Source organism: Polistes fuscatus, unplaced genomic scaffold (assembly GCF_010416935.1).
Source record: "Polistes fuscatus isolate 324 unplaced genomic scaffold, CU_Pfus_HIC Scaffold5, whole genome shotgun sequence".
In the NCBI taxonomy this organism is placed as follows: Eukaryota; Metazoa; Arthropoda; class Insecta; order Hymenoptera; family Vespidae; genus Polistes; species Polistes fuscatus.
Window position 1 is genome coordinate 3,069,140 of NW_025113129.1, and position 16,538 is coordinate 3,085,677.

Sequence of the window (16,538 nt, forward strand, 5' to 3'; positions counted from 1 at the left end):
GTTATAAACTAATCTTTCTATTTTTTTTTTTTTTATTTATTTATCTATCTATCTATCTATCTATCTATTTATTTAGTTATCTTTTTCCTTCTTATTATTATTATTATTAGATTTTAATCTAATTTGATTTTATTATATGGAAGCACCACTACTATACCACCAATTCGATTCGATTCGATTCGATTTAATTTCGTATCGTGTGCTTTGTCTATTAATTTTCAAAGACGGAAACAATTCGATGTACAAACTGCAGCAACGCCGCAGCGACGACTGCCGGCGATCAGCAACCAGCCCTACGCTTACCACCCCCTTCTCCCACCATAAATGCTAACCAACACTGTACATAGAAAGGAGGGGTTACTCCCATCGAATTTGAATTACGCGCCAAACGTCTCTAAGCGTGACGTACGCAACGCCAAAATGGCGCCACTTTTGAAATTTTATTCATCTATAATTGTTAAATTCATTGATATTATTAATCACATTTTTGCTTTTTTCTTTTTTTTTTAAATATAATAACAAATATATATTTATATTTATTAAGTCAGTAGTTTTAAAAATTTGTAATCAATATTATGTTAAATAAATGATTAGTATATATGAAGATTTTGTTTAGTATATATAATAGTTTATCAATATTTTAAATGGATGCTCACAGTATTTTTAATTGAGTTAGGATTATGTATCAATACGAGATTAATACTGATATTTAAAATATAGTTAGTGACCGGTTCACAAACACAATTCATTTAAAGATAATGTTCGCTACCTAAACTGTTTGTTAACCCATCACCGACTGTGCTGATAGTTTTTGTTATTAATTGTTATAATACTTATCATTTATTTATAATATTGACTAGAAATGTTTAAATAAAACTGACCTGATAAATAGCAGTCTTTTTGTTATATCAATTTACTGTTTGTTAAAATCTTTCACTGATATTGTAGAATTCAAAACCCTTAGCATTTCTTTTCTTTGATGATCGGTTTTAAGAGTGCCCCATACTTCTTCCAACTTTTTCTGCTGATATCTCTAAACAGAAAAATAATATTCGCAGTAATTAAACTCATATTTAATGCATTACTTATCGGCAGCCAATTAATAAGCTTTAAACTAGCAATGCTTATTCATTGTCGGTAAGTAAATTGTTAAAGTCAAATTAAAAAATAAATATTAATACTTACTCTAACATTAAGGAAACAATGTTTTATAGTTGCACCGATATAAATAATATTTACTTTAGCAGTCTGATGATCAATTTCGGTAATCAATGGAAGGGCATTTAATATAAATCTATGTGGTCCATGCCTAGTTCTAACGAACGCTATTTTCGTAGACGAGTTATAATATTTAGCTATAATAAAAGGAAATGATTTAAAATATATATATTAATAAAAACAAATATATATAATCTTAATTATTAAATGAATTACTTAAAAGTCCAATCGATGCTGCAGCCAATCCATAATCTCCATATAATTGCTGTATTTTTTTTTTAATTGCATTAAGCAATGCTGTTGGTTTGAGTGATTTGTTTTTATTATTCATTATTTCTATTTCAACTGCAAAATATCTAAAATAAAAAACAAAAGATTAATATAATAATTCTAATTCATATATTAATCTAACCTATACGAATTAAATATATTTATATATAAACTTAACCTATAGTGTACACACACTTATTTACCTATGTTTAAAACGAACCATTATAAATGTTACACACTTATACTTTTAAAATATAATTTATAAATAACACTAAAATTATTATATATTATTTTAATATAATGATTAAATTTTTATTTAAATCGTTAAATTTTATTTCAAGATACGAGAGACTAGCATAGCACATCAACTAGTTTAAATGTTTAGGTCGATACTGAGCGCACATGTTATTGCACACGTGGCTTTAACTTAATAAGGAAAAAAAACAACGTAGTGAAACTCATAATAAAAAGTATTGCATTGGAATAATTATTGGAACAATTAGAATTTGTTCATGTAATATTTTTTTCATAACTATAATTTTATCAATAATATTTGTTTATATATATATATATATATATATATATATATAAATATATTATTAATAAAAATTACATTAATAAAAAAGTATGTTACCACAGTAACGTTATTCAAGAACGTGCTAAATGAATGAAAAGTCAAGGTAATGTTGCAAGAAATGTCAATTTCCATGCATTACATAAACGTCACTCATATCTTATCCTGACAGTGAGTTAATAACATTTAATTTATGTTATGTGCAACACTATTCGTATCAATTCTTAACTTTGATTAATTATATTATTAGCATATAATTTCTTTAATCTCTGCAGCATATGCTATAGATTATTTTCAATTTAATTTAATTAATTATTTATTATATATAATTTTAAATTATGAAAAATAATTTTAACTATATCAGCTTGTACTTTAGTAATCATTCAATGCATTGCATTTGTTTAGTTTTCTAATTCTATTATTTTCCTACTTTATATGTTCGCTAAGTTCAAGTTTCGTTATCTCAGGGTCATATGATATTATTATCTGGGATTATAGACATATAACTTTTCAACTGATAACCATAAGTCATGTTTTTCTGAAAATTCATAATGGATCCCTTCTCTGTACAGAACATTCAGTTGGCTTTCATTAATGAACAATACAATATTCTTAAGTACAGACATTCGGGGAAGTAAAATGATGAACTATTTTGTCGGCGTTGATGTAGGAACTGGAAGTGCAAGAGCAGGATTAGTATCTTCCAATGGAAAAATTATTAAACTAGCGACATGCCCACTTGAGATATTTCATCCAGCAAAAGATTTTTATGAACAATCTTCCGATAATATTTGGGACGCTGTTTGTAAAGTAGTTAAGGTAATTAATTCTTATAAATAATTTTTACTTTTATTCATTCTACGTATTCATTTTATAGACAGTTATAGAAGGTACTCCGATTGGTAATATTAAAGGTATTGGATTTGATGCTACTTGTTCCTTAGTAGCAATAGACAAAAATGGATTACCGGTCAGCGTTAGTCCATCAGGTAAAATAAACAATTATTCTAAATTAAATGAATATTTGTTAATAATATTTTTTACTTGTATAGGCAAAGATAAACAAAATGTTATACTTTGGATGGATCACAGAGCTCAGAAGGAAGCGGATTTTATTAATAATCTTGGACACGATATACTTCGTTACGTAGGTGGTAAAGTTTCCTTAGAAATGGAGACACCTAAAATGCTTTGGCTAAAAAACAATTTACCATTATCCTGGAATCGCGCGACGTTGCTTTTCGATCTTCCTGATTTTCTAACTTGGAAAGCAACTGGTTCCGAATCTAGGTAACGAGATATTATTATTATTTATTTTTATTAAAATATTAAAATTCTATTTATGTGTGTGCGTTTGTGTGTTTATATACATTTATAGATCTTTGTGTTCTTTGGTTTGCAAGTGGAATTATTATGCTGAACCTGGTGTAAATAACAGTGGTTGGAAGGAAGACTTTTTCAATCAAATTGGCTTACAAGATCTCAAAGATAATAATTGGAGTAAATTAGGTATTAATTATCTATGATATTTGCTGATGTATAATACAATATTATTATTAACAAATATTATTTTTTTCTAAAGGTAACGTGATAAAAGCACCTGGTGAACCAGTTGGTAAAGGATTATCTGCAAAAGCAGCATTAGAATTAGGACTTTTAGAGGGAACAGCAGTAGGCACTTCCCTCATCGATGCACATGCTGGTGGACTTGGTATGATCGGTTGTTCTGCTCCTGGTATATCTAACGAATTAACTAGCCGATTAGGTGTGTAAAATATTAACTTAAATGATTCCGACCTTTATCTATAAATTTCTAATACAAAAAAGATTTAAAAAAAAAATTCTAGCACTCATATGTGGTACGTCGACATGTCACATGGCTGTAAACGAGAATAAAATATTTGTTAACGGTATTTGGGGACCTTATTACAGTGCTATGATTCCTGGTTTATGGCTACATGAAGGTGGTCAAAGTGCAACTGGAAAATTACTTGATCATGTGATCGATACGCATCCTGCTACTCCTAAAGTTCTTAAATCTTTAGGAAATAATAAGTAATTTTTAATACATTATAATTATTAATGGTTTTAGAGTACATTTCTAATTATATTATTTATTTCAGACATATTCAACAACATTTATCTGCGTTATTGCAAACTATGGCGGATAAAAAAAATATTAGAAATGTATCCTATTTAACAAAAAGTGTTCACGTCTGGCCCGATTTTCATGGAAATCGTTCCCCGCTTGCTGATCCAACGTTAAAGGGAATGGTATGATTTTGATAACTAAAAGAACGATTTAAACATTTGTTCTAATTTTTTGTTCAATCAGGTTTCAGGTTTGTCTCTATCAGTGGATGAAGAAAACTTAGCAATATTATATCTAGCTACAATACAAGCATTAACGGTATAATGTAAATTTAATATACAAATACTTTAATATTGAAAAATATATATATATATATTTATATAATTATTATTTTTATTTCAGTATGGAACGAAATATATTTTGGAAACTTTGGTAGCTGCGGGTTACAAAATAGAAAGTATATTAATTTGTGGCGGTCTTAGTCAAAATCCATTGTTCGTTCAAATTCAAGCAGATGTTTTGGCTTTACCCGTACTCTGTCCTACAGAAAAGGAATCAGTTTTAATAGGAGCAGCTATTCTCGGATCATATGCAGCAAAAGAATTTCTTTCCATGGACACTGCTATAAAATCGATGGGAGGTCATGCAAAAGTTGTTCAACCTCAATTGGAATGTTACAAGTGCGTATTTTCTGTTACAAATGTTCGTCGTTGATTAAAATCATTATACACAAATTTGATATATTTTTTAATTATAAAACTTTTTTTCATCACAGATATCATTTAAGAAAGTACGAAGTTTTTAAAAAGATGGTGCAAGATCAAAGAGATTATGACAAGTTTATGAACGAAGAAATAAGTACCTGATTTGTTTATATATTATTTGTTAATAACATTTTTATCTGTAGCATTATTGCTCTATTACAATAACATTTATATAAGTTATATATATTGTTCAAAAGATTTTATATTACGTGCAAACCTTTATAGATATTTTTTGTACTTATATGTAAAAAAAAGAAAAAAGAAACAATATATATATATTATATGGTCGTCTTAATTACTCTCTTTTTTCGAGTTTGAGATACCTTGAAGCCAGATGGTACTAACAATCCTAACATTTCCCTGAAATCGATAGAATACAAAGTATTTCAAAACGATTACTCATCTAAGTACTAAAATCCCCATCGTTGTTCAACATCAGTGATTGAACAGGAGCCCTTGGTTGACAATATAATATAATAGTTATATTTATTTTTATCACAAATTACAATAATATAAAGAATAATGCTTATATTGTGCTTAACAATTTTTAATACATTTCGTTAATACTTAAATTTACTCGTTTGTATATAGTTAGAAAAAACATACTTCATAACGATATTGCTAAAAATTTCACATTAGAAAAAAATATCAAAAGTTTTTTATTATTCTATATAAGAACATTTTACCTTCTTTTTTATTTTAATAATTAAAAAAAAAGACATATATTGAGTAATAAGTATTAAGCGTCTCTCCAATATCATTATACAAGTCTAAAAAACGATAATAATGTACTTTGGTAAAAAATTCAAATGAATCCTTCGAAAAGTACAATATATAATATATTCTTCTTCTTTAAAGCTGTCATTCTTTCTTGCATTTTCACGAATTCAAAAAAGATAATAGATTTTAATATTATTTACAAAATTCGAAAACAGGAGTTTTCTATGCGTGTAAACGATTTCAAATATATTATTTGAATAAAAAGAGCAGAACTGAAATTACATATAGAATATTAATAAATAAATAGAAATATGTATATTAGGAAGCAATAAATTCCTCTTTCTTTTTTTTTTTCTATCACAAAAATATTGTTATGTATACAAGTTATTCCATCGATAACTCAATCCAGTATTTTTTTCACGATTAAAACAAAACTTATCTTGCTGTTTCTTCGAATGTACAATTACATATGTTATAATACTGGTAAAATGCTTTGGATACGATGCTACAAACGTTATGTTTGTGAAAAAATACTTTTATCAGATTCAAATTGAATTATATATAAATGGATTGCCTGTAGTTTTTCTTGGTCAAACGGTGTCAGTATATTCTTTGCACGAAAATAAGAAAACATTATTTTTTTTTCGTGCAACGCTGACAACATGACATGGAAAAACTTTGGACCATCCTGTATATTAAAAATAAATAAATAAACAAAATTGTCCATTTATATTTTAAACATTGGTTATTCATTGATTGCACTATCTTTTTTCTTTTATATTTTTCCTAGAATATTTCATATCTTCGTTGAAATGATACTTTGTAGAATTTAATTCAAAAAAAATATTATAATGTTTGTTCTTTTCTTTTCTTCTTTATCGATACACGCAAGTATTAATAAAAAAAAAGGATAAATCAATTAAAAATGAAAATTATTATTAGCGTATTCAATTATTTGGAAATATTCCATTATCATTAACTTCATCAGTCTTCCAATAGAATAATCTGTACAAATTATCAACTGTATCTATGATAATATGTCAAGTCAAAATGATTAAATATCATTGGGACATTAATTACATACTTAAAGATATAATCTAAGGCTTATTCAGAATATAATAGATAATTCTTTTTTTTTTTTCTTTTTTTTAAATCTTGTATAATGATATATAGCTATAAGATTTCAACAATAGTTTTAAAGATACGATTTCAACATATAAGATATCCCAAAATTCATTGGAAGACGTATACCATATATATGTGTGTGTGTTGTGTGTTTGTATATTTATGATAATTAATAATAATTTGCATTATTAATAAAAATAACATTTTATATAAAATATATCATTAATTCACGAGTAACTATCTCCATATATAGTGTTGAAGCATCGGTTAATATTTTTACTAATATGTTTCTTTCTTTTTTTACAATTTCAAAAATATATCTATATTCTTAATATTGTAAAAAAAATAATTTTCTTTTTTAAAAATATTACCTTTGATCATATATCCTACTTCGTAATCAATATTTTGTGCCATTTCATTAATAATATAAAAAATAATAAATTCGATAAACAATTGTAAGATTATTCAAATTCATGTAAATCGAAAACATTCAGCAATATGATTTAACATATGTTGAAATGCTGTTGAAGGCGAAGAACCAAATCTTTGTCTCCATAAATACCTTGATATTATATGTTGACCCAACGTATGCGTAGTCTCTTGAATTTCTTCGCATATTTCTACACCCGTTCTCCAAATAATTTCTTAAATAAATAGACGACGATAACAAATAAGATTTTTCCATTAAGATGTTGTACCAAATGTTCCATTAAGATGTGTACCAAATAAAAAGAAAAAGAAAAAGAAAGGAAAGATATAAAATAAGAAAAGAAAATAATAAAAAGATAAAAAAAAGTTTACCTAAATTATCCAGAAGTTTTGATTTCCCTGGTGGATCGAACTTTTGTAATTGCTCAACGCTAATAACTTTATATTGCTTTAATTCTAACAACGATTCATAGCTGCAGCAATGAGCTTTACTATTAGCTATAATGCAACTTCCAGGTAACGTGTGACTTGTTATTTCTTTCAAGGCCTCTTTCACCATATTACATCTACCGACATCTTTTTTGATATTATCCATTTTGATAGGCTAAAAATATAATATTTAATATAAAATAATATACAAATATACTTGATTTTTAAAAAATTCTTTTACCTCTGGTATTGCTTCTATCATATGCAACCACATACGTGGTGGCAAAGTATTCGCTTCAACTATACAAACTATAGTATGAGAATTATTGTTACGTTTTCTATTAGAACTTGTATCTACATAATTTCTAACCATACAACCCCCTGGAAATTCATCAACGATAACTATTGCACTCTTATCCCCCAACATCCAATCTTCTGGATGACTCATCACATAAGATTCTGAAACTTTGTCGCATCTTTCGTATACTTTCTTAACTACATGAGTTTTAATATCTGCAAATAGATTACAATACTTTAACAAAATCCTTAATACATTTTTCATTACTTTTAGATTGTTAATAATTATTAAATTTATGATAAAATACCAACCGAGATAGGAAGCAGCATCTTCGTAAGAAATTTGTTGACACCAACCGAATATCAATTGAAGACATAATTTTAAATCACATTTAATTCCTAAAAAGAAAGACTTCTCTCTGATAGATTGTTTCTTGGTACAATGAGGACAAGTCCAGTTATATTTATCTACTATTCTGGCAGGATGCCAAACTAAACTTTTTCCTTTACAATTTATATGAGGACAATTTGAAACAGTGCGAATCAAACTCATTTCTTTTAACCAACCGCATAACTCTCCTTCGTGACCCTGTTGTAACATCGGTCGTATAGCAACATCGAAATATCCTCCGTGATCTCCAAAATGGTCCGAACAATCTCTGTGTTAGATATATAGAAATTAATTAATAATATTACTCCAAGTTATATATACAGAACGTCCTGAGGTTTATTGAACAAACTGCGCAAGCATATTTTATAGGTGAAAATCAAAACAAAATTATTATTTAAAGTTACGCAGTTTGACTGATAAACCCTTTGGATACTTATTAAATAAATATATATTATCTACATAATCTTTTAATATTGCAAAAATTTTGTAAAAAAATGATAATTACAACATTGAGAAAATTGTACTAACAATCATTATTCCAAATATTAGAAAAATTAGAAGAATAGGTTATCTTTTAAAAAATAAGTTTAACGAATAAAATAATCACCATTTAGCTATAATAATTATTTATAATAATCATTCTGTGACGTGTAGAATGACAAGCTAGCAAATACGCAACGACAAAGGAGATTAATTATGATAAAAAAATTTTATTCGTAATGCTTTTCTGATAGCTAATTTAACTTAAAAATTTATCGAGTTACAATTTTGTCTACAGTAAGGGGAAATGAATTCATTATAATAAAAAATATGTATTTATGTAAACAAATGTAGTAGCTTGTCATCCAACACCGCATGCAACAAGTATTGTCCAACAATTCTTATAGTTTACCTTGTAGTTTTCACTTTCGCATTGTTCATTTTTCACATTCACTCTTACGTTAGTTACTCGTAATATAACAAAATATAATTAATTTAAATTAACATAATGCATTAAACAATAATTGAAAAGAATAACAGAAAAAAAAAACCAAAGGCACTACCGTCTACACGGAGCAGAGATACATTTCCTACTGACATTCCATGACGCACGAATCGATGCGCCACCTATCGACACTTGGCATCAACTAAAATCGATCGATACAATCGATTATTTCAAATATACACTCGTGGCGGCAATTACGAAAATATTTTCATAAATTCAAATAATTTCGTTTAATTGTTTTTAATTAATATTATAAATAATTGTAATTTATAATATATATAAATAATAAAATAAATTTTGTATTACTTCATTTTTTATATCTAGTTTTTCTTATAGCTTTCATTCGTTTTATAAATTAAAAAATATTAAAAAAGATCTCAGGGGAAACAAAATCATATATCAAATTTATCGAATCTACTACTATATGAATTTAAATCAAATAAAATTTATATTTTTGGACGTTTGAATGGGCTTTTGGAAATTAATTGAATCGCATCGGATAAAACACTTTGTAATTTTTGTCTTTGTTGTTTGATACTTTTTTTTTTTCTTTTTAATACTTTTTTATTATCATTTTTTGTTCCTTTTTTTTTTTGTCGATTTTTTTTATTACGAACATGTTTTACAAAGCAAAATCGTGTGTGTGTGATGGTGATGGAAGTGATGATGAATGTTGTGGTGGGAGGCGCTGAAGAACTACAAGAGTTAGTGTCGCTGGGGGTTTACACAATTTAACAAGATTTCTTTTTTTTTTCCAGAGGATGGTGCAGATATAAGGACATCGGCACATTGATATAAAAAGTACTCTTTTTTTCTTTTCTTCTTCTTTTTTTTCTTTTTTTTAAATAGATATAGCGTGATGATGAGAATTTAGGCCGGCACATTCATTCAACCATTTTCGTTTGTTTGTTAATTAATATTTTTTGTATCTTTTTCTTTTTCTTTAATTTACATACACACGAATTATACTGCACTTTCATATGTATGCATTCGGGAGATAAAGAGAAGAACACAACTCTTTTTTTTTTTTCACAAGAAGCGCGCACTTTTTTCGATTTTTGTTTTAATTCATTTCTGTTGTTGTTGTTTTGCTGTATTATTATTATTATTATTATTTTATTATTATTCTTGCGCAAGGTTTGCTTTTTTTAACATGCCCGATAATTATTTATATCGTTATTTATTTATTTATTTATTATTATTTCTCGATGTATACTTATAAAAAAAATACCACGATAAACGACGTGACAAATTCTGTACAATTTTTTTTTTTCGTCTTCTCCTTCTTCTTTTTCTTTTCTTTTTCGCATCTTTCTCGACACACGTTTTTTTTTTTTCTTTATATTCTTATTATTAATTTATTTATTTGTTTATTCATTATTATTATTATTATTATTATTATTATTAATATTATTATTAATTTTTTTCCTCTTTTTAGTTTTTTTTAAATCTCTTTTTTGATTGGTACATATTATAATCATCTTGCTAGAAAATACAAATTAAAATACGTCTTTTATATTTCCATTTTATAACATTTGTTTTGTTTTGTTTGTTTCTTTTTTGTTGCTACCGTTTTCAGGTCCACGATTTTGTTGACGATTTATTTTTAAAAAGAATTTTTTTATTTGGCCGGTGTACCGCGCGTTTGTCCCGCGTTTCTTTTTTTTCTTTTTTTTCTTTTTGTCGTTATTTTTATTTCTTTTAAAATGCGTATTATCTAACGATGTCATGATTTCTAAGAACGCATGCACGTTGATTCAGCATCGATTAAACATTTAAAAATCTCCCTACAACTTTTTTTGTCGATCCTATTTAATTTTATTTTATTTTATTCCTTTTTTTTTTTAATTAAGAGAGAGAGAAGTGCTTAGGTACGAATTCATATAATTTCTCTTGTTGTGTGTTACGAGCGGAGAAAATACTTTGTTTTTTTATTATTACAATTATTATTATTATTATTATTATTATTAATTTTTTTTTATTTTGTTTCCTCAACAATTTAAATTTATTTACGTATGTAAAATGTATGTTATGCGCGCGCGCGTTTGTATGTGTGTCTCTTAAATGTGTAGGATGAATTTTTTGCAAAATAATTCTTTGATTTTAAATCGTGGAGAATTATACTTGTATCTTGTCGTTTAAAAATGGGTGGATGCTGTTTAAGAAACAAAGAAGCAAAATAAACAACAACAACAACAACAACAACAATAAAAAACAATTCGAGTCCAATCAAATCGAAATCAAATGAAACAAGAAATCGTATAAGAACGTGTTATATTAAATAATCGTTTCGTTTTTTTTTTTTAACAATTTTCGTGATGCGATCGGCTTTTTTTTTTTTAAATAACATAAAAATGAAATAAAAAAAAAATTAAGAAAAAAGAAAACGAAAATTACAAATGTCAAGAAATGTCACTGTGTCATTAAATTCTTTTACGTTATTTTTCTTTTTTTTCTTCACACTCCAGCCATGGATGCTTTTTTTATTACGATATAATAATGAAGAAAATTTATTATTATTTTTTTCTTGCGATCCAATTACCGTATACACGTACACATATATATTTACACACATATACAGAATGTCCCAGGTTAATTTTCTTTTTTTTCGGGCAAAACTTTACCAGTATATTCTATAAATAAAAATAAACGAAAAAGAGAAAAAGTGAAATGAGTTTTTAAATGTTTAATTAAAAAAAAGTTATAATAAAATAGCGAACGATTTATTCCTATGTTTGTTGTATATCTGACGAGAAAATCGGTCCCATTGTAGTTTCATTTTTGAATAAATTCATTTACAAATCTCGAACGTGTTTAATATGAAACAAATTTTCTCTATTTTTATTTATAGAATTAGTCGATACAAATTTTTCGGATAGAAACTGGGCCACCCTGTATATTTATATGCATATAAGTATATGTATACATATAAATTTTGTATTTATTTACTTTTATTTCATTTTTTTCTTTTTTTTTATATATTTTCTCGAGCAGAACGAAAATGACTGCTTTGAAAATAAAATCATCATTCACATGACATTAAAGAAAAAAAATCCTATTTAAATATTTACAATTGAGATCGACGTTAAAAGTTAATGAGCAATCTGTCTTGTTCCATAATTTTTTAACGTATTATTTGATTAGTGTATATATATGCCTAAAACATATATATATACATATATAAATCAAATATATATATTATAGTGCGTGCATAGGAAGGCGCAGTTCAGTGGTATTACAATAAAAAGATTCAGTCGCACCACACCCTGCAGAGCCGATGAAAGAAACCACTAATAATAAAACATAAACGCGAACATGTTAATATATGTATACGCTATAGTATTTCCTAGTGTAACAGTAATAGCTACTGGTAGACAAACAGACAGTTTGGCAGGCATGGTGAACATAAAATCAAACATGTACACGCTCTCAACACATAAAACCAGACCTATTTCCTTCTCTTCATATATATATCTATCTATCTCTCTGTTTTTTTTTTGTTCTTTCTTTCACATACGATTACTTTCTATCATTCATACTCCCCCTCCCCTACCCCTTCACTCATCTTCATTACTTTTATTCAAATTCCTTATACTATATTATCATTCACGAGAGTTCCTATAATGTTCTTGTAATATAGGCTTTGTTTATTTTACTTTTTTTTTTCTTTTTTTTCATTTATTTCTTTTTATTCATTTTAATATATCTAATAATATTAACGTAAACTACACCTAAAAGACTAACATTTTTTCTTCGCCGGCGCGTATCTTTTTATTTTAATTTTTTTTTTAGTTAAATCAACGCGACGACGATTACTTTATTTTCTTCTACTACTTCTTCTTCTTCTTTCCTTCTTCCTTTCTTTCTTTTTTTTTTTAAAATCTTTTCTTTATTTTCTTTCTCTTAATTAATAGTTAGGAATATCGGCAGTGAAATTCCAATGATAGACGCGGCAGGCAGGCGGTCAGTCCAGCGACGTGTATGTATGTATCTATGTGTGTATATGTGTGTGTGTGTGTATTATGTAATACGTAAATGTATTATTTTGTATAATTTGTGTTCGTTTATAACTTTTACCCTATCATTTTCGTTTCTTTTGTTTTTTTTTTTTAAATTATTTTATTTGTTTCTTCTTCTGTTTGTTTCTCGTTTAATTTTCTCTCTTTTTTCTTTTTTGTCATTTTTTATATATATATATATTATTTTTCTTTCTAAATTATTTATCATTGTGTGTGTGTGTGTGTGTGTTTTATTAGTGTTATACCGTGGCACTTAAGCGCGCTGACTTCAGTGCGGATAGAAGATAGTTACGGTTCTTTTTTCTTATGAGAATTGATTAAATCTTTTCATTTGGGGCCGGGGGTTGGGCTACCCCATACTTTATTAATATTATTATTATTAATAATATTATTATTAATATTATTATTATTATTATTATTTCTTAAATATATTCTATCTATATACGTACACGACCACTTAGCATGATTTCTTGCTTGCTTGCTTGCTAGCTTGCTTGGTGTCGATTAACTATGACAGAATTAATAATGATTGAAAATATGATGAGAAAGGGGCACCCCCGACCTTCGAACAAATCTATCAATCATCCGGTCCCTTTATTATTGTTTCCACCATGGCACCATCGTCGTCATCATATTCACCATAATCGCGCGATGTCATATCGTCGTCTTATTTAATAATAATCTATATATGTGTTGCGTGCGTGCGTACGCTCGCGGTATTTTTGAAAAATAATTCTTTTTTTTTGCTTTTTATACAATTATTAATTAATCGGTTATGAACATATCCGCATATATATATGAGTAACACTTATATATATATATATTAAATATAATTATATAATTATATAATATAATTATATAATATCTATTTATTATATTATATAACTATCAACCCTTTCGTTACTAACGACCATTAATACAAAAGTAGCTTCCCCATATGTACGAACGACTCTTCTATGGGAGTCGTACACCATGCAAAGATACGTACGTACGAACAAATTTCTATGGAACGATGATAACTCATCTCAAAGCATACCGTAACGAATGAGTTTATTAATTAATATAATTATAAATATACATATATATATGTGTGTGTGTATTATAATACGGATATGATCATCAGACCGATGATTTGTAGATCGTCTCGAGTCGTTCGAGCTGATCTATATTTATCGATCGGAAACGTAAAATAAATCAATGAACGTCTTTATAGTCAAATTCTCGTCTTCGTCCTTCGTCCTGGTAATTATTTAATTCGTCGTTGAATTATAGTCCGAAACATAAACGTTACTAAGATTAGAAATCACAAATGAAATCACAGACTTTCGTTGGTGGTTCGACAGAGTGAAAGAGAGAGAGGGGGAGGAGAGGAGGTAGAGAGGAGAATTGGAAAGTTGGTGAGGATGATAGAGGGTAGGAAATATATATAGGGTGGTCGTGGTAAATAGGAATAAGAAATTTATAGAGTAGGAGGAGGAGGAAGGGGGGCGGGGTAAAGATGAGAGCCGCACTTTTACGATATTAGAACGAAGACGCCTTCTTCTTCCTCTTCTTCCTTTTTTCCCTATTTTTCTTCTTCATTTTAATTTGTTTAATTATCGTCATCGTCTTCTTCTTCATCATCATCGTCGTGTTCATCATCATCATCATCATCATTATTATTATCATCGTCTCTTAGGCATCGCCAAGGAACGAAGTTCGGACGAACGATTCAAGATCTGGGGGAATATTATTCGAAATTTCCCCTAAGAAGGTTTCATTCCCATCCATTTTCCTTGATCATGTGGGCTAGCTCAATTATGAATTTACCCTCCTTGTACTTTTGACTCGACTCAAAGGCATGCTCCTGAAAAATCAATTCAAATGCGTTAGAATCATCATTTGGAATGGAAAATTCAAAAGAAAAATTCATCACGTTTGATCAGTTGTTGTGTGAATATATTTATGAATGTTATTAACGGTATTATTGTTGACTTTTATTTTTCAATATAGAATAATGTTTGTTGGTTTTTTTTTTTCTTTTTTTAATTTCTTTTTTGAACTTACATATTTCCAGCCGAGAGTCGTCTTACAGCATTCGCAATAAATATCAGCGACCGCATGAAGGCCGGTTAAGAGGACACGTTCCTCGGCAGGACCACAACCCACGTTTACCCTAATGCAAAAATAGAAAATATTCAATAATGTTATTCTTAAACGAACGATTACGTTAACGATAGTATATTATTCATTAACAATCAAATAATTGTGAGAATATTTGAAATAATTCAAAACGAAGAAAGAAGAAGAAGAAGGAAAAGAAAAGTAAGGAATTTATTGCAAAATAACAATTATCATTTATTTGGAATTAATATTGCATTTAACTTACACAGAATTGAAGAGATAGGCACGTCCTTGACTGCCCTGGAAGGACTGTAAAACCAGAATAAAAGATGGTCTTGAGTTTTCTTGGAATTCATCGAGGAGTTCAATGTAACAAGGAACTATACCAATAACAATGCCATTGTTTGTAAATTAAAAAAAAAAGACTCTCACGAGAACCCGGTATTTCAATAAACAATGCTTAGAAAATGAAATACATTTATACACAAAAAATATAATTAAAAAATTAATATTATATTTTAAATAAATACTAAAAGAGAATAATAGTGTGCATTAAGAAAATGTTAATATTAAAAATCAAAAGATTCCAATTAGAAAAAACGTTAATTATTTAACAAAGGAAATAAAAAGTACAAAAAATTAGCCACACAATTATAAAAATTAAATAATAATAATAATAATAATCAGACATCCTCTCCGAGGGATTTAAAAATGAATAAACAAAACAATCTCAATCGTCAAACGATTTTGTATAAACAAATCATCATCCTCCTTCCATCTTCCTCTTGCACTAATTGGGATACTCCTCTTTATTTTTGAATATATAAAAATAAATCAGTGAATTTCCTTGAAAGATCATCGATCGAATATTAAAAATTAATTATCGAGGTAAAGAAAATCCGTTACCTGATAAGGAGAGCTCACCTTAGAGATGAGTTCGTCGTGATTGGCGAGGTGAGCACGGCAGTGAATGCACGAGTAAGTGCGATGACAGGAGGGCAGATACGCTTGGAAAGTTTTGACCATGATGCCGTGTCCAAGCGAATTTCAATTATTCTCTCTCCTTTTTTTATTCTTATTTATTTATTTATTTATTTATTTATTTATTTTCTTTCTTTCTTC

At 27.6% G+C, this 16,538-nt stretch overlaps 4 protein-coding genes across 7 annotated transcripts; 1 reads left to right on the forward strand and 3 right to left on the reverse strand.

Annotated features, from left to right (window-relative positions):
- Positions 1-380: 380 nt before the first annotated feature.
- On the reverse strand, positions 381-1,995 carry LOC122522023 (ribonuclease P/MRP protein subunit POP5). Its single transcript, XM_043642808.1, has 5 exons — positions 1,692-1,995; positions 1,435-1,574; positions 1,186-1,355; positions 882-1,033; positions 381-448 (listed from the first exon to the last, which is right to left on the reverse strand). Exons 1-4 carry the CDS (start codon positions 1,709-1,711, stop codon positions 914-916), a joined length of 450 nt encoding a protein of 149 aa, XP_043498743.1. The 5' UTR covers positions 1,712-1,995; the 3' UTR covers positions 381-448; positions 882-913.
- Positions 1,996-2,079: 84 nt separating this feature from the next.
- On the forward strand, positions 2,080-5,255 carry LOC122522018 (FGGY carbohydrate kinase domain-containing protein). 3 transcript variants are annotated; one of them, XM_043642802.1, is made up of 11 exons: positions 2,080-2,168; positions 2,635-2,881; positions 2,940-3,051; positions 3,115-3,352; positions 3,441-3,571; positions 3,645-3,827; positions 3,910-4,117; positions 4,186-4,336; positions 4,398-4,472; positions 4,557-4,834; positions 4,930-5,255. In XM_043642802.1, exons 1-11 carry the CDS (start codon positions 2,152-2,154, stop codon positions 5,018-5,020), a joined length of 1,731 nt encoding a protein of 576 aa, XP_043498737.1. In that variant the 5' UTR covers positions 2,080-2,151; the 3' UTR covers positions 5,021-5,255. The 3 variants fall into 3 exon arrangements, with proteins under 3 accessions (XP_043498737.1, XP_043498739.1, XP_043498738.1); XM_043642804.1 differs by having other exon boundaries at positions 2,087-2,168; positions 2,733-2,881; XM_043642803.1 differs by having other exon boundaries at positions 2,166-2,233.
- A 1,166-nt stretch (positions 5,256-6,421) lies between these two features.
- LOC122522020 lies at positions 6,422-9,487 on the reverse strand. Its single transcript, XM_043642806.1, has 5 exons — positions 9,202-9,487; positions 8,231-8,577; positions 7,863-8,134; positions 7,565-7,796; positions 6,422-7,407 (listed from the first exon to the last, which is right to left on the reverse strand). Exons 1-5 carry the CDS (start codon positions 9,228-9,230, stop codon positions 7,235-7,237), a joined length of 1,053 nt encoding a protein of 350 aa, XP_043498741.1. The 5' UTR covers positions 9,231-9,487; the 3' UTR covers positions 6,422-7,234.
- Positions 9,488-14,531: 5,044 nt separating this feature from the next.
- On the reverse strand, positions 14,532-16,531 carry LOC122522024 (protein yippee-like 1). Of its 2 annotated transcripts, none has more exons than XM_043642811.1 (4): positions 16,341-16,531; positions 15,682-15,725; positions 15,360-15,468; positions 14,532-15,159 (listed from the first exon to the last, which is right to left on the reverse strand). In XM_043642811.1, the coding sequence occupies exons 1-4, from the start codon at positions 16,440-16,442 to the stop codon at positions 15,070-15,072; spliced, it is 345 nt and encodes a 114-aa protein (XP_043498746.1). In that variant the 5' UTR covers positions 16,443-16,531; the 3' UTR covers positions 14,532-15,069. The 2 variants fall into 2 exon arrangements, with proteins under 2 accessions (XP_043498746.1, XP_043498744.1); XM_043642809.1 differs by having other exon boundaries at positions 16,323-16,531.
- Between the last annotated feature and the right edge of the window lie 7 nt (positions 16,532-16,538).

Bases quoted from the DNA above. Each gene is read 5' to 3' on its own strand.
- LOC122522023 (XM_043642808.1), bottom strand. From the start codon at position 1,711: ATGGTTCGTTTTAAACATAG. The intron at 1,575-1,691 runs GTAAATAAGTGT...TTTTTATTTTAG, and splicing joins ATGGTTCGTTTTAAACATAG to ATATTTTGCAGTTGAAATAG. The intron at 1,356-1,434 runs GTAATTCATTTA...CTTTTATTATAG, and splicing joins AGCATCGATTGGACTTTTAA to CTAAATATTATAACTCGTCT.
- LOC122522018 (XM_043642802.1), top strand. The intron at 3,052-3,114 runs GTAAAATAAACA...TTACTTGTATAG, and splicing joins GGTCAGCGTTAGTCCATCAG to GCAAAGATAAACAAAATGTT. The intron at 3,572-3,644 runs GTATTAATTATC...TTTTTTCTAAAG, and splicing joins TAATAATTGGAGTAAATTAG to GTAACGTGATAAAAGCACCT.
- LOC122522024 (XM_043642809.1), bottom strand. From the start codon at position 16,442: ATGGTCAAAACTTTCCAAGCGTATCTGCCCTCCTGTCATCGCACTTAC. The intron at 15,726-16,322 runs GTAACGGATTTT...CTGGTTTTACAG, and splicing joins AGGTGAGCTCTCCTTATCAG to TCCTTCCAGGGCAGTCAAGG. The intron at 15,160-15,359 runs GTAAGTTCAAAA...TTGATTTTTCAG, and splicing joins CGACTCTCGGCTGGAAATAT to GAGCATGCCTTTGAGTCGAG.
- LOC122522020 (XM_043642806.1), bottom strand. From the start codon at position 9,230: ATGAACAATGCGAAAGTGAAAACTACAAG. The intron at 8,135-8,230 runs GTTGGTATTTTA...ATCTATTTGCAG, and splicing joins AGATGCTGCTTCCTATCTCG to ATATTAAAACTCATGTAGTT. The intron at 7,408-7,564 runs GTAAACTTTTTT...TATTTATTTAAG, and splicing joins AAAACTTCTGGATAATTTAG to AAATTATTTGGAGAACGGGT.